This window comes from Malaclemys terrapin, chromosome 5 (assembly GCF_027887155.1).
Source record: "Malaclemys terrapin pileata isolate rMalTer1 chromosome 5, rMalTer1.hap1, whole genome shotgun sequence".
NCBI classification, from domain to species: Eukaryota; Metazoa; Chordata; order Testudines; family Emydidae; genus Malaclemys; species Malaclemys terrapin.
This window is the reverse complement of record NC_071509.1, coordinates 85,092,793-85,109,068: the sequence shown is the minus strand read 5'-3', so window position 1 is coordinate 85,109,068 and position 16,276 is coordinate 85,092,793. Positions and strand designations below refer to the sequence as shown.

The 16,276-nt window shown below is 38.5% G+C and overlaps 1 protein-coding gene across 4 annotated transcripts in view; it reads right to left on the bottom strand.

Moving 5' to 3' along the window:
* Window positions 1-16,276, bottom strand: part of LRBA (LPS responsive beige-like anchor protein) — a 571,438-nt gene that overhangs the window by 151,312 nt on the left and 403,850 nt on the right. For all 4 annotated transcript variants that reach the window (XM_054029329.1, XM_054029332.1, XM_054029331.1 and 1 more), the window contains exons 45-46: window positions 9,458-9,598; window positions 8,113-8,232 (exon numbers count right to left, since the gene is read on the bottom strand). In XM_054029329.1, coding sequence (XP_053885304.1) covers window positions 8,113-8,232; window positions 9,458-9,598 — 261 coding nt within the window. The remainder of the gene's footprint in view (window positions 1-8,112; window positions 8,233-9,457; window positions 9,599-16,276) is intronic.

The following is a 16,276-nucleotide window of genomic DNA, read 5'->3' as shown; positions in this document are numbered from 1 at the left end:
CACCTAAAAGTTTGGCGTTGCAATGCTCAGTCTAAGTCTCTTTTATGGATCCAGTCTTTAGCAGCTGTTCCCACACCAGGACCTACTACAGAGACTACCTGCTTTCCTGAAATTCACCTGTTCAAAGGAGCTCTAGCTGGCCTTTGTAAGGACTTTTCAGGTTACCACCTGATCTCTTGCCCCACAGCCTCAGAAGAAAGGCAATTTACCCATCACAGGTGGGACTGTGCCCATCTCACAATAAAGGGGCCAGATACGCTGTGACAAGTGCACAAGAAACTTTTAAATCTGAAGGGGAAATATGATGAATATTCCAGATGAAGTCTGGATTTAGCCTTTGACTTTGGTTAGAATCTCACACACAAAGTAGTGAAAGTAATGACTGCTTGAAAAAAAAATTATATATTTTTAATAATGAAGGGATATGAGATATTCCCCTTAATTGTAGAGACATTTTTGCTCCATCGCAATCCTGTACCCTTTTCTGTGATCACAGTCACAGTAATAATACTTAATACACTTAGACAAGTATTTCCTTTTCAATATGTTTCAAATAATTTACATCCACCTTGTGAATGAGGTATCATTCCCATTTTATATATGTAGAAACTGAGGCAGAAAGGGTGAAGAATTTTTGTTGGACTGAATACAGTAAAAAACAAGCTTCACAAAACAATCTTACCCACAGTAAAACGGCCTACATAAAGGAAGAGTACTTAAATTACTGTAATATATTTAAATGTGCACAAGCCAGTCATATTAAGTGCCCTGGGACACAATTTATAAATTGTGAAAGTTTTTTGTATACTGTCTTCAGAAAGCACACAGCACACTGGAGAAAAACATTTTGGAGCTATTCAGAAGTTTATTAAACATTGCAAAACATTTTCCACAGGAGCTGAGGTTAGAACACAATGTAGGCTGCTATATGAAGAAATATGGGGAAATTCTGAAAGGGCAATATCACCATTTACTTTGTTGCTCTTGGTTTAAATTATTTACATTTAAATTATTCATCACTTCAGTTTTGTATAATTTGCACATACAGGTATAATAATGGAAATAGTTCCTAAGAGAATATGGCATTTTCAATATGCCATTTGCACTCAAATACTATGTTACCATGGGATTGTTATAAGAACACAGATGTAAAATTATTTGGCGCCTACATTATAGCACATGACAATGTCTCTTTACTAAGAACACTATAGTTCTAGATTCTTTTTAAAAATACTGAAAAAGGGTGGAACTGATCCTTCAAGTAAATTGTTTTGTTAAACATACCAGCTTAAGAAAAAAAAATAAAAAATCTCAACACTTCCAGCAGCTAAGGATGTCACAGGGGGTTCAGAGAACAATAACTCATTAGACCCACTTACGAGGAAAAATTAAGAACGCTAAAAATGCACAGCTTGGCTAAAAGACAACAAAGGAGGAACCTGATCACCTATAAACATATGAAGATTATTATTATTTGAATTACATTAGCACCATGGGTCCCAACCACGATCAGATCCCCACTGTTCTGGACACTGTAGCCTGTAAGTATACAGAGTTGCTTCCTTCACGTATAAAGATAAGCTATACGTATAAGGCAGTAATGCAAAGGACCTACAGGCATTTAGCATAAGAATCTGAAGCCTAAGCGCCTTAACGTAAGTTAGTTAACCAGAAGTAGGGTTGCCAACCCTCCAGGATTGGCCTGGAGTCTCCCAGAATCGGCATTGATCTTCTGGTGACTATTGAAAGCAATCCAGGAGATTTTACTAGGATGTTTTAAGACAATGACATTACATCATGTTGGGGAAAAAAATCTCCTGGAATAGCTTCAGTCAGAGTTGACAACCCTAACCAGAAGTGAGCTTAGGTCAAAAGCTATCATAAAATATAATGCTGTGATAAACAAGTATGCTTAAAATTTGACATATAGCTGCAAGAAATTAGTTGATTACATTTTGTGTATTTTGCGACAGAAACATCAGCAGATGTTCAAATGCAGGATTGCTATAGTAACCAACTGACATCGTATATACTCGATCATAAGCCGGTTCGTTTATAAGCCGACCACCCCAAGATGGATAAGTAAAAATGGAAAAATGTTTATAACCTGTTCATAAGCAGACCCTATAATTCAGAGGTCACCAAACTTTGCCTCCCGGGCCATCAGGATAAGCTGCTGATGGGCCAAGATGGTTTGTTTACCTCGAGCATCCGCAGGTACAGAGGTAAACCTAAGTAAACAAAGTGTCCCAGCATGCCAGCTGCTTACCCTGTCAGGCCAGGACAGCAACTGGTGGGGAAATTTTTTGTGGGGGAGAAGCTGGGAGTCAGGGGAGTAACCCTTGTGACCACCCCCCACATGACTCCACCCCTAGCTCGGGACCCCCACACTCTCCCCATCCCATCCCTTCTCACCTTATCTGGGGAGGGCCAGGCGAGAATGTCTCTGACCTGGCTGAAGCTGCTCTGGCAGGCTAGGCTGCATGGCCACAACCTGTTCCAGTGGGCCAGACCGAGTGGCGCAGCCGCAGCATGTTCCAGCGGGCTGGGCCTGGCGGCTCGGCTGCAGCCTGCCAGCCCCACAGCTGCAGCTGCTTCAGAGGCTGGGGGGAGAGCAGCGTGGCCAGACATGGAGAGACTGTGGCCCCACCTCTTTCCTTCTGGCTCTGCTGCCTCTCCTTGCTCCCTTTGTTGTGGGGAGGAGCTGTGTCCCACCTCTCCCTCTCTATACTCGCTCATAAGCCGACCCCCTTCTCTGGTGCTTCCCTTTTTTACTAAAAAAATTCGGCTTATGAACGAGTATATACTGATAAATTTGAGGTCTTCAATATACTAACCTATAGGATAAGGATGCCCCAACATTATCAGAGTTACAAAGTTTTGATATTGACAGATGAGGCCAGATGTCCTTAAGAATATTTGTGGTGGCTATCAAACCACAGAACAGGATTAACCATGGCCTAGACTGTAGAGATCTTTTGGAATGCCAGAGATAGGACAGAACCTAGGTGGACCACCACCTATCTCACCATCTTTGGCTCTCCACAAGGATGGTGTGCATATACTGTTGTTATGACACTGCATTATTGCTGCCAACTTGTTTGAGTTGGAGTGTTTGTATCTTTAATAATTGCATTAACAGAACTATTGCAAAGTCAGAAGGTTTTTCCTAAGTTTGAGTGTTGCCACTGTGCACATTGGGGTTCCCAACTTATTAGTAATTCTAGTAACACTGGGCCTGATTTTAGGACTAGACCCTACCAAATCTCAGATTGTTAATTGGGAATTTTTAGGTAATCAATATAACTAAAACATAATCAATAGAGAAGGCTACAAGAGACAGTCCTTGCCTCAAAGAGTTTACAATCCAAATAGACAAGACAAAGAGTAGATGGGGAAACAGAAGCAGAGAAGTGAAGTGACTTGCTCAAGGTCATGCAGTAGGTCAGTGACAGAGCATGGGGATAGAACTCAGGTTTTCTGAATTCCATTTCAGTGCCCTATCCACCAGACCACACTGCATCAAATATAAATAAGATATATTTACTGTGGTACAAAGAGATATAAATAGGAGATAATATTAAAAATGGAACATGCGGCCTACAAGAAAAAGCTTCCAGACTGAGCTACATAAGACTGTGAAATAATGTCCCATGGAATGTGGTGAAAGACCACAACTTGAGACATTTGAAATTAAACTGGACATTATACAACAAGATGTACTTCAGGAAACTTGCCTGCATTGGTAAGCAAATTGCCTTGATAAATTTGGATACATCTTGAGCACCATCACCATCATACATAGATGCTGAATACATGATTTAAGAGATTCAGCGTGGCAGTCACAGCATGGAACATCTTCACTGTTCTTCCTTGGATAGAACTTTTATGTTTTTAAAGGTCATCTTAGGTGTGTTTGTGTGTTGGGGAAGTCTAGGGAGAGACTAAGGAAGAATCAGACACACTTTACATTCCTCCCTATTAAGAATACATCTCTTTGTAAAGGATTTCCATCACTGGAATTTACATCCTCATCTTCAGCTGAGGAAATGTCCTGTCCTGATAAATGAAAGTTTATCCCTGGGCTCTGTCAGACAGAATGTCCCCAAATGACTTAAGCATTCTCAGTGGATTGCGAAAGGAAAGGTAGCGTCTAATGGGAGGAAGACGGAGATTACTGAAAGCAAGGCCCAGGACTCTGATGTGCATTTGATGTTGGTTGGGAAGCACATATAGAGTCCAGTGTACCAATATGATGAGCTCTTCTTGATTTACCCAACTCAGGAAGAAGCTACAGCAAGCGGGACTAGTCTGAGCTTTTGTGTGGCCTCGTCATTCAGCATCATGTAGAAAGAATTGAAGTAGTCCAGTACAGAGATGACAGAGACTAGGAAAACTAACTATGTCTTCATCCAAGAGGAAGAACTGCAGTCTCCTAGCTAACTAAAGATGTAAAAAAGCATTTCTCATCACTTGTATGGGCACACCAGTGAGTTTAGCAGAACTAAGACTGCACAAACATCTAGAAAATGAGAAACCAGATACCCTTGCTAGAGAAGCCATCATTGTTTCTGCCACTTCTTCTAAGTACTTCCCTCTTGCAATCAGCATAATCTCTGCCTTTCTTGGATAAAAGATTGGGTCAGCTATTTTTCATACACAGATTCATTGAGTGTCATGGTGACATTGTTATCTCCTTCAGAGAATAAAATAAAAACTGGGTGTCATGACATATTGATGGTATTTAAATTCATGATTTCCCCAAGGGATCTAATATAGATGCTGAAAACTAGAGGAATAAGTTCAACTCTCATGGGACTGCAAGTGTGAACGGATAGATGCTATCACAACTCTGTGGGAATCTAGCCAAAAAGGAAACAGAGCAAGCTCAACCCCACACACCAATTGGCCTGTAGTGTACTGTGACAAACTTTATCTAAGGCTTTTTATAGATTTAACAGTATTAGAATAGATATTTGTCCATTGTCTGGATGAGACAGTCTAGTTTAATGAGCAGCATGATTTCCACATCATATGAAGTCTGATTTGGGTAGGCCAAAAATACTGGTGGAGTTCAGCTGCTAAAACTGGCTTGCCACGACTTTCTCAATAATTGGACCTTGAACAGATCATGTAGGAGTCTTTTTCTTTTCTAACTTCTGCATTTCTATGAACTGTAAAGCCAAGAACTGAATATACACCTATAGGTACTTTATCCTTTGACACAGCAAGGGCTGATCCCTCCAAAAGAAGATGGGGATGGAACTTGATTGGACAATCTGAGGAAATCTCTACAGTTTCTGGGGAGAGATGACTTCAGTTCCCATTGTTCTTAAATCAGATACCTCTCAACCTTTTTTCTACACAAAGTTAAAGATAATAAACACATTTTCAGAGACAGTCAGAGCTGATGAGAAGGGCCCTAACAAATTCATGGCCACGAAAAACACCTCATGAACTATGAAATCTGGTCTCTGACCATGAAAACTGGTCTTTTGTGTGCTTTTACCCTATATTATACAGATTTCTTGGGCAAGACCAGCATTTCTCAAATTGGTGGTCCCGATCCAAAAGGGAGTTGCAGGGAGGTCGCAAGGCTATTTTGGGGGGGGGGGGGGAGTCGCAGTATTGCGACCCTTACTTCTGCTCTACCTTCAAGTTGGGTGGCCAGAGAGTGGCGACTGTTGGTCAGGCATCCAGCTCTGAAGGCAGTACCCTGCCAGCAGTAGCACAGAAGAGTGACAATACCATACAATGCCACCCTTACTTCTGCGCTGCTGCCTTCAGAGCTGGATGACTGGAGAGTGGTGGCTGCTGACTGAGGGCCCAGTTGCTCTCCAGCTGCCCAACTCTGAAGGCAGCGCCACCGCCAGCAGCAGCGCATAAGTAAGGGTAGCAGTACTGAAATCCCCCTATAATAACCTTGTGACCCCCCACAACGCCTTTTTGTGTCAAGACCCCTACAATTACAACACAGTGAAATTTCAGATTTAAATAGCTGAAATCACAAAATTTATTATTTTTAAAATCCTATGACCGTGAAATTGACCAAAATGGGCCATGAACTTGGTAGGGCCCTACTGATGAGGTATATAAACTTCAAAATATCCTACTTCTCATTAGTTGGACACCCTCCACTCAGAAAACCCTGAGAATTATGGAGGTGCCTGGAAACAACTTAATAGTCAGGATTGTATCCTAAAATCAGCTTAAAATTGGGCATGAATTCCTGCTTTTCTCTAAAAGCAGATGGCCAACTGGTGTGAAATTTCACATGAGGTAGTTTTATGCCCTTTGAATTTTCTGTGTAATTTTTGTTTGCTTTCTCTTCATACGTTTTTAATAGGAAGTCTTTGAATTTGGGATCTGGCTGAAATATTTCAATGTTAGTCCTACTTTGCAATGCTGAAAGATTTATTTTAAAAACATTATCTACACAAAAATTTGTAGACGTGTGAATTGGGAGTAGTACTGGTGTAGCGGGCAATTAAAAAAATTGGATGTAGGATCAGTTCTAGCTATTATTCATATTATCATTGAAAACATATGGATTGTGCACCTAAACCTGACTGACTGGGCAAAAAAACCCACAAACACAAAGTGTCAGGAGCTACACTTTTCTGACAGATTCTATCTTACAATGGCAAAGGGTTCATACACAGCACCTCACATAAAATCTCCAACTGGTTGCATTTCTAATCCCACACACATCCACCCTCAGTCACCATGACCCATCTCCACTTAACCATTTAGTAGAACAAACCAAGAAATTAATACACAAAAAGAGCGTCACTGTGAAGCAGTTAGATTTGTTACATATATAAACATATGTCACACAGAGTTACCTAAGAAAGAAAGTGAACAGTGAAACCAGCTAACCAGGGCCGACTCTACTGTTTTTGCTGCCCCAAGCAGCGTGCTGAATTGCCGCTGCGGGCAGCTGAACATAGAAGCTGCCGCCAATTGCTGCCGGGGCGGAAATGCACGTGCCGCCCTAATGGCACACGGACTGCCCCCGCCGTCCAGGGCAGCAATTCGGCACGCTGCTTGGGGTGGCAAAAACACACGGACTGCCGCCCCTTGCAGATTGTCGCCCCAAGCACCTGCTTGGAATGCTGGTGCCTGAAGCCAACCCTGCACCTAACAATACACACTACTCCTCCACCCAGAAAGTACAGACTTCACTATTACTACTACTACCACCACCAGGCACCTTGTCCCAATCTGTGCCCCTCCCCCACCTTTCCCCTTCCCCTCCTATTCCCTCCCCTGCACAGGTCCAGCTCTTGTATCCTCTGCATTTGAATTAGGCAGCACTCTCCTCCATGTTGTCTGGTCTGAGAGAGAGTGGAAAGGGTGTCACTGACAGCACAGGAGAGAGTCATTCTACTCTCAGTTCAGGCATCCGGACCTAGTTGAGCCCACAGAAGCCCAGAGCTCAGGGAATGTGGTTCTGAGCCCCAGGCTGGAGCATGTTCAGTGCAGACATAATCTTTGGGGAATTTAAATGATAAAATGTGAAAGGTGATTTTTCAGAGGCTTATAATTAGGCCAAATATGGTGGATTTTCCTGGGGATGGCAAAAGGCCCCTGACACAAAGTCCCTGTTCCAAAGGAAAGGGGCATTAAAACATTTCAAAGAAAAAGTCACCACATTTTTTTTAACATGGGCAAAACAACATTTTTTTCCTTGTCCTGTTCTTTGAAATGGCTCAATTATTTTGGCTGCAATTTTTCAAAAAAAATTCAACCAGAGGCAGACACCCAGCATGGAAAATTTCAGCCCAAAGGATTAAAGTTTGGCAAAGTTATAAGGAACAGAAAACAAAGACTAATAATGGGAAGTGTGAGGCAACTTAGTAAGTGGTACTACCAGCCTTGCCTATTAAAAAAAAAAAAAAAATGTTTGCAGGGTTGTTGTAGCTGTGGTGGTCCCAGGAGATCAGAGAGATAAGGTGGGTGAGGTAATTTATTTTATTGGACCAACTTCTGTTGGTGAGAGACACAAGCTTGTGGGCTATACTGAGCTCTTCTTCAAGTCTGCTCTTATAATATATAATACAGTGCAGTATGTGTTAACAGCTTTCACAAAAGCTAAAAACAGTATTTTACCTTTATATCAGACGTGTCACGCTGGCTGTTGCGCCATGCTCTTGAAATTGATGAAAAAGTCCTATCTGCATGGTCAAACTTCCCGCCTTGTACATGTAGGAAAAATGTTGTAAAGGGCTCCTATGAAAGAAAAAAAAAATCAAGTAATACTTTTTGAAAGAAATGTGATAAAAATGGCAATTACCATGTCTGAAGTTTATGGTTACTCTTACTTCATTTCCTGGTGCATAAGTGGTTAATTGGGACAGGCTATTTCTGCTACCCACCTGATGAATAATTCAGGCATAGCTGTTTTTGTGTATGAGTAACCCTTAATTCTACTCTGCTGTGCTCACCGTAAATTAAGACAAATAAAAGCTTGTAAAAATGGAAGGGAAATATTTACAGATCAGTTGTGACATGAATTGCTTTTAAACACATTAAGAAGAAAAAGCTGAATATATTTTATATCTAAGGGTTTGTGTGGGTTTTTTGTTTATTTAAATAATTGCATGGCTTAATCAGCTAAGATTTTTTCTTTTCTTCAAGTTTATCTATTAATGCAAATAAATATTTTAATACTTAATGTAACTTTACCATTGTTATGGCTTAATATATAATTTATGATTTAGAAAAGAAAAATGTTTGAAAGATTTAAAAGCCTCCTCTTAGTTAAAGAACACTTAAGCACATATTAGTGGGTAATTGCTTGAAATTAGCTAAGCACTATAAATTACTTCAAGGATTTATGTATGCTTGTACCATTCTAACAAGCTTTAATTAATGATGTGCTGCTAATGCTTTCCCAAAGAAATTACTTTCTAGAAGATAAATCACCTTTCAATTTTACAGAAACATGCACTGTTTAACCAATATATTATCAATACGTTGCATCCGCAATATTACCTACATATATATTGCAACACCATTTAAAACAAATATGACAATGTACAATCTTAGGAGTATCTTAAGACATCTTATTTTAACTTTTAGGGATGAAAATTAAATACATTCATAAGAATTTACAATTTTTCAGAGTACACCACAAAATGAAAAAAATCATGTGAGGAAGAGAAGTTAAGCCTATTTAATGTAATACAATGAGGTCTACTTGAAAAGCCTATTTTAAAGGGAAAAGAGCTTTTTATATTGATTTGAGAAGGCTACCCCATAAAAATTAAAACACGATGTTCAGAGTTTGGAACAGATTTTCTCCTTGGAAACTGAAACAAGTTGCTGATAATCAATTACTTCAAAATCTCAATTGCCTTATATTCTGTTGGGTTTTAATTTACTCATGGTTTCTGATTATTTGTGGCTTTCATTATTATTTAAAAGTAAATGTATTTTTAAGGACTGTACTTACAATTCTCAACAACCAAGTGAGTGCAAAACTTGCAGTTGAGTAATGAGTGCCATAGTGAAACTTTGGAACCTGATCATCTTCCCATGATTCATATCGCTCTGCGAAGAATGCTGCTCTCTTTGGGTTTAGAGCACCAATAGGCTAAAACAAAGGAGACAATCACCACATCATAATCATGACCAGTTTTCAGTGTTTTTGCAAACAGAATTATTAGCATACATGCAAATATGTTGTCTAGGTTGTTTTTTTTCTTGCAAAAGCAGACAGAGTTGGTATGTGGGTGAAGACAGATGTGGATCTCAAACTTGGATAACATATACACACAGGTGATGGAAGAAGCTGTTACATTCCACCAGTACAGTCTAATTTCGATTGAACACTGATCATCACTAAGAAGCATTTCACAGCAGACAGTATTACATGAAGTGGGTCCTGGCTGTGTGATGTTTTGTAGACTATTGAATGAGTTGTAAGCAACAGTTAAAAACATGGGTTTGGACCTTGATGTCAGGCTGACCAACAGTGAAAGGGAATGTCAACAGTGTGGCTGGAATGTTGATATTAGTACTAGTGTTTGATTTTTTTGTTTGGTTTCTTGCTGTTGGTGCTGGTTTTTTTTTTTTTTTTTTTTTTTATGATAACCAATCCCAAGAGAAATTATACCTAAAGAATAAGATATGTCTGCATGTAATGCAGGAAAATGAGAAAGAATTAATGAGAGAAATTAGTGAATCAGACAAATTATATCAGAAAGTATTGATACCAAAAATCAAACTGAGTTAATTAAATATGCAAAATTACCAAAAAGACTTATCACATTTTTATAAACATTGCTAAACACAAAGTTTTGGTATACATGCCATGTGTTTTTTCAATAGTATTATTCCTATGTCAGGATTCGGTGGTCTTTTAATAGTTTCATATGTATAATACTTTAAGAGGTCTGAAATATTTTGGTACATATGGGCAATATTTGATACAGTTCTGTAATACGTACAGAGATTGATATAGAATAGTGTTTTCTTATACCATTAAATTAAATGATGCAAATATAAACAGATTATAGAAGTGCCTGGTTATAACTAAAGAATACACCTGCAGAAAAAATATTTTCACATTTATCATCTTACTAAAATAAAATTAACGGATATACTTAACAATATATACGAGATGAGACAAACATTCAAGGTAAAGCTTCTAAGCCAAAGTGACAATCAATAATCCAGCTCTGAGTCAATGAAAACAGAGGTATCCTTTGGTCATATGTAAAAAATAATTTAGAATCTAAGTAAAAAAATAATGTCCATTGCTGTATTTATAATTTTGGAAATATTTGTATTATCTGATTACTACTATCAAAGTATGTTTACTTGCAGATGGCATCTGATAAACTACTTGCAGTTGCTATAGTGTATCTTCTAGATAACAGATCAAACAAGGATTTAAGATCTAATCTTACTTAAAGCAGTTTTCACTTTGCAATTGGATAAAGAAAACATCTTAGGTTGATTACCATTTTTGCAGTTCACTAATTTGAAATGTAACCCTTTTAAAGGAGTGATTGCGGTAGAATAGGATTTTATCTGATTTAGCAAATGTGTTCCAGGGAAGAATGAAACTGACTCCAAGAACTATCTTTTTTGTTACAGAACCATTTTGGAATCTCCATCTGTACAGATTTTCCCTAAAGACTTAGCTATGCTGGAGGGGAAAAAAGGAGAAATAAGATCATTTGTAAAAAAACCTGTATGAATTAAAAATAGAATCAGTGCTGTATCTGTATAGTACTGTAGCATTTTAAGTATTCACTTAATTTGCTCCTATTTTTATTACCCTGCAAATGAGTATGCCCCAAATCAATAGTTATAGAATTACATTCCTTGAATATAAAGCTAAAACCAATTAGGATTGATTTCATTCTCTTTTGAAAAAATGGTATCATGCAGAGATCCATACAGCTAAAATCCACAGTATTGATTCTCACTATTATTGTTACAGTTGGTTTCTTAAGCCTGCAACAGGACAACCATCAAGACATGCCACATTTATTTTCAAGCAAATAAAAAAAAAAAAAAAAGTCCCCAAACGACAGAAAGCTTAGGAGGAAAAAACAAAAAAACCCCAAACCAAAACAAAAAAAAAAACAACGAACCACAGAGCTGTGCACTGACAATGATACACTATCAGCTTACTCAGAGAAGTTACAGTGGGAATACACACATTGAATTATACATTACACGAATGCACTGATTTATTGTGGTAATAACATCCACCTCATTAAAAGATTCTGCTTTGCTGCAGTCGGAGAGCTACATATTGTTTACTGCTATAAATTAATGGCAGTGCACAAAACACTGTGGAACCCCTCTAACAATAGATCTGTAATGACAGTGCTGTATATCACAGCTTCCTCAGCAGCTTCATAATAAAATGGAGACAATGTATTGGTCTAATACATTCTACCATGCTGGCCCATATTTTTCTGACAACTGATTTAGCAGACGAGGTGATTCAACAATGCTATAAAGTGCTGTAAACCGTTAACTAAGCTTGAGCCATACTGGAAATCATTGTATAGTGGCTATTCAAAAATCCTTCCCAAAGCTGAATTTGATTTAAAATGTTAATCCAAATTTCTTAGTAACGCATATATTTGGAAATAAATAGGTAACCGTTGTTAACTACTGAGGTTGGGGATGAGGGCTGATTCTTCTACCTGATGGCAAAGAGAGGTAATCCACCCGAAGCTATGTAAATGTATTTATAGAAATGATGGGAGCAGAGTTGCTCACTAGCCAACATGGTTTCCCTCCAGCTACAAATCGGAGAAAAATGACAAACTCAAAGCTATAGCCTTCATCCTCAGTAATTCCATTCTTTGTTGCTGCAATGGATGGAATGGAAGAAGTAGATCTTAGTCTGTAGATTAAATGATCAGATACTCCTATTAGTGTATGAGGAGAAGCAAAAATATGGTAAGTAACTTTTTGTTTTGCTTATTTTAAAAGAGCTAATGATCCTGTCCTCAGCCAAAGGTACATACAAAAGCTACATATGAAGGAACATGGAGATTCCAATCTTTCCAGGAATATTAAACTTTTAAAGTGTTCTTGGTGTAGCAGTATTTTTTTAAACATACTTTTTGGTCTAGAATTGAATATAGCAAATCCCAGTCTTTGGACCACTTTAAATTTCCTTCCTTTAAAACAGACTAAAGCAGATTTGGACTGTTGAAAAACAATCAATTACAATGTGCTGATATTTGGTGGTTTTGCTAATTTAAAATATGCCTTGGCACTATGGTGTGTTGCTGTATTCATTCGTTATGAATATTCTGTTGATTTTACTGCTTTACATGCTGTACTTATGAGAGCAGTTGCACATCTTGCCTGCATTTTCAGGTACAGAAGCCCTGTCTCAGAGTCAAAGACCACTGTCAGAATGCCATTTGCACACTTCTCTCGTCTAGACAAATATAAGACTTTTCACAGTATCTATCACATAAGCACACATTCTAGAGTACAACAAAGAAAAATAATAGAATACATTCACTTTGGAGAACGAACTGTTGAAGTCCTATTTAAACAGATTTAGGGTTTACAAGGAAAGAACTGTGGTATGCCTAGTTAAGGTATGTAGTTGCTTTCATCCCTATATACTTCATTTTGATTTTTAGCTAGCCTTATTTTAAGGATGCCATCTTTTGATGTCATCTTTACATTATTTTTATAACTGGATTCCTTTGTATATCAAAATGTAAGCTTTTTCCTTATTACAGAAATAACACACTTTTTATTTCACTGACTGTACACCTTTTACAGAGGCAAAATTTGGAGGATTTGTGATCATGAATCTGGTCTTTTGTCTTGGTTACTTAAAATCCACAAAGGATTTGAAAGGACAATGAGATGACATTTAGAGGCAAGAATATTAATTATTGTAGATAATAGGTGATTATAGTGTTTTAACAGTCTCTTTACCTCCCTGGTTCTTGGAGAAGTATTCCCAGAAACTGACTTTTGGAAACCAATGGGGTCCATGAATTCCCAGGAAGAGGGAGGACAACAGTAATTCAATGGTCAGTAATGTAGTACAGGGTTTTTAGACCAGTGAAAAGGTGTTCTTATTCATAGGACTACATATTTCTGCTTTCCTTCATCATGAACAAGAATCACATCAGGTGCACCCCCTTGCGGGCCCTCTGAACTGGAGTTTTTTTTTCTATCTATTCCATTAATAGTTTCTCTAGCTCTTCTGTTATTTGACTGACGACTACCTGTTATTCATGTTGAAACTATCTTTTTCACTTATTTCTGCTCTTGATGACTCCATCCGTTATGTCAGAACCCTCTAACAAGAACTGTCTGCCTCATTTTATATATGGTTGTGAAGATTTTATTTCTTGTAATACGTTTCTGTAGTACCAGCTGAAAAACTTTTTGGTCCCCTCATAATGCTTTCTCTGTCTGTAAGTACTATCATTGTCCTTGAAGCTAAACATTTGTCACCCCATTACAACTGTGTCCTCGAAGTCTTGTAACTCCTGTTTTCCTTAAGAGTATTCTGAAGAACATTTTCTTGTCTTCCTGTTTTTCTTAATCTCAGCGTCTGGTTTTCATTAATAATTTTCAGTCACTGCTAACTTGTTTGTTACTTCCTACATTGGTTCCATGCACGTACTTAATGTCATAACCTATTAGGTTTTCGTTTTCTTTATTGAAGATTTTAGAATCACTCCTACAGATTAGACAACTTCTAATGAATAAGCTTTTTCTAAGAATATTTGGCCTATATTCTTACTGGTCAGTTTGAGCCTCTCTCCCATTTCACACTTATTCTGAGTTTGCAAAATGGCATGAAACATCATGAATGGCAGGGGAGCAAGGACAACAGAGACAGAAAGGGCCATAACTTTATCAACATACTCAAAAATGTAACCAAGGATAATTCTTGAAAGGAAAAGACTCATTTCTGCTTTGCAGACCTCTTTGGCCCCAGACAAACCCACCACAGAACCTGTCATAGGTGATGGGGATTAAATAATTATGGCCCTTCCTTAAGGGGCATCCCCCGCTACTAAAGGATCATTGTCTCCACCTACTCAAACCTTTGACCCACAATGTGCTCCTGCTATAATGGCTAGGATGTTTTAGTCTCTAAGTGTATTGTTTCTCAGGATATAAGCTGTCAAAGTTGTATCTGAATTGAAGTGGCAGGAAAAAAATATGAAGACAGTAAGCACAACAACATACGGTTCTTTTAAAGAACTGATATCTTATTACATACTTTGGCTAGAAATACTTTGGCAGTATTAAAAATAAAAAATATACAGTAATAAAAAATTAAACAGCATTATTTAAAAAAATAAAATCTGATCCTGAACTTGCTTCTCCTCTTGATTTTTTATCTTTTTCTGTCTGATCCTACCCACTATCTGAAGTTTTGTGCATCTAATTGTTTGCACTGTTGAGTTATGCTTCTTGGCATATTTGCCAAGTATGATCTTTGTTCTTCCTAGGATTTATTTTCAAGACCACTTATCTGGTTTTCATTATTGAGATTTTTCAATAACTTGTGCTTGGTCAAACACAAATCTTCAGGAAAAGTATCCAGTCTTGATTTGAACACATCATAGAATCATAGAAGATTAGGGTTGGAAGAGACCTCAGGAGGTCATCTAGTCCAACCCACTGCTCAAAGCAGGACCAACTCCAACTAAATCATCCCAGCCAGGGCTTTGTCAAGCCAGGCCTTAAAAACCTCTAAGGAAGGAGATTCCATCACATCCCTAGGTAACCCATTCCAGTGCTTCACCACCCTCCTAGTGAAACAGTGTTTCCTAATATCCAACTTAGTCCTCCCCCCCACTGCAACTTGAGACCATTGCTCCTTGTTCTGTCATCTGCCACCACTGACAACAGCAGAGCTCCATCCTCTTTGGAACCCCCTTAAGATAGTTGAAGGCTGCTATCAAATCCCCGCTCACTTTTCTCTTCTCCAGACTAAACAAGCCCAGTTCCCTCAGCCTCTCCTCATAAGTCATGTGCCCCAACCCCCTGATCGTTTTCATGCCCTCCGCTGGACTCTCTCCATTTGTCCACATCCTTTCTGTAGTGGGGGGCCCAAAACTGGACGCAATACTCCAGATGTGGCCTCCCCAGTGCCGAATAGAGGGGAATAATCACTTCCCTCGATCTGCAGCAAGAAATGGAGAATTCACACGTCCCTTGGTAGTTTGTTGCAGTGGTTAATCATCCTCCCTCTTAAAAATGTGTGCCTCATTTCCCATTTGAACTTGACAGGCTTCAGCTTCCAGCCATTCGTTCTTGTTTTGCCTTTCTCTGTTAAATTAAAGAGCCCTTTAGTACCCAGTATTTTCTCCCATTATGGTATTTATACACTGTGATCAAGTCACCTCTCAATCTTCTTTTTCATAAACTAAACAGATTGAGCTCTTTAAGTCTCTCATTGTAAGAAACATTCTCTAGCCCTTGAGTCACTTTTGTGGTTCTTTTCTGCATTCATCCTAATTTTTCAACATCTTTTTTTAAATGTACCGGAACAGTGCAAAATATTCTAGTATTTGCCTCACCAATGTGGTATACATAGGTAAGATCACCTCTATTCCTATTCACTATTCCTCTATTTACACATTGAAGAATTGCATTAGCCCTTTTTGTCACAGCATCACACTGGAAGTTCATCTTTAGTTGCTTGTCTCCTATAACTCTTAAATCCTTTTCAGAGTCACTGCATTTCAAGACACAGTCCCCCACATTCTGTAGGTATGGCCTACATTCCTTACCCCTGCATGTAAAA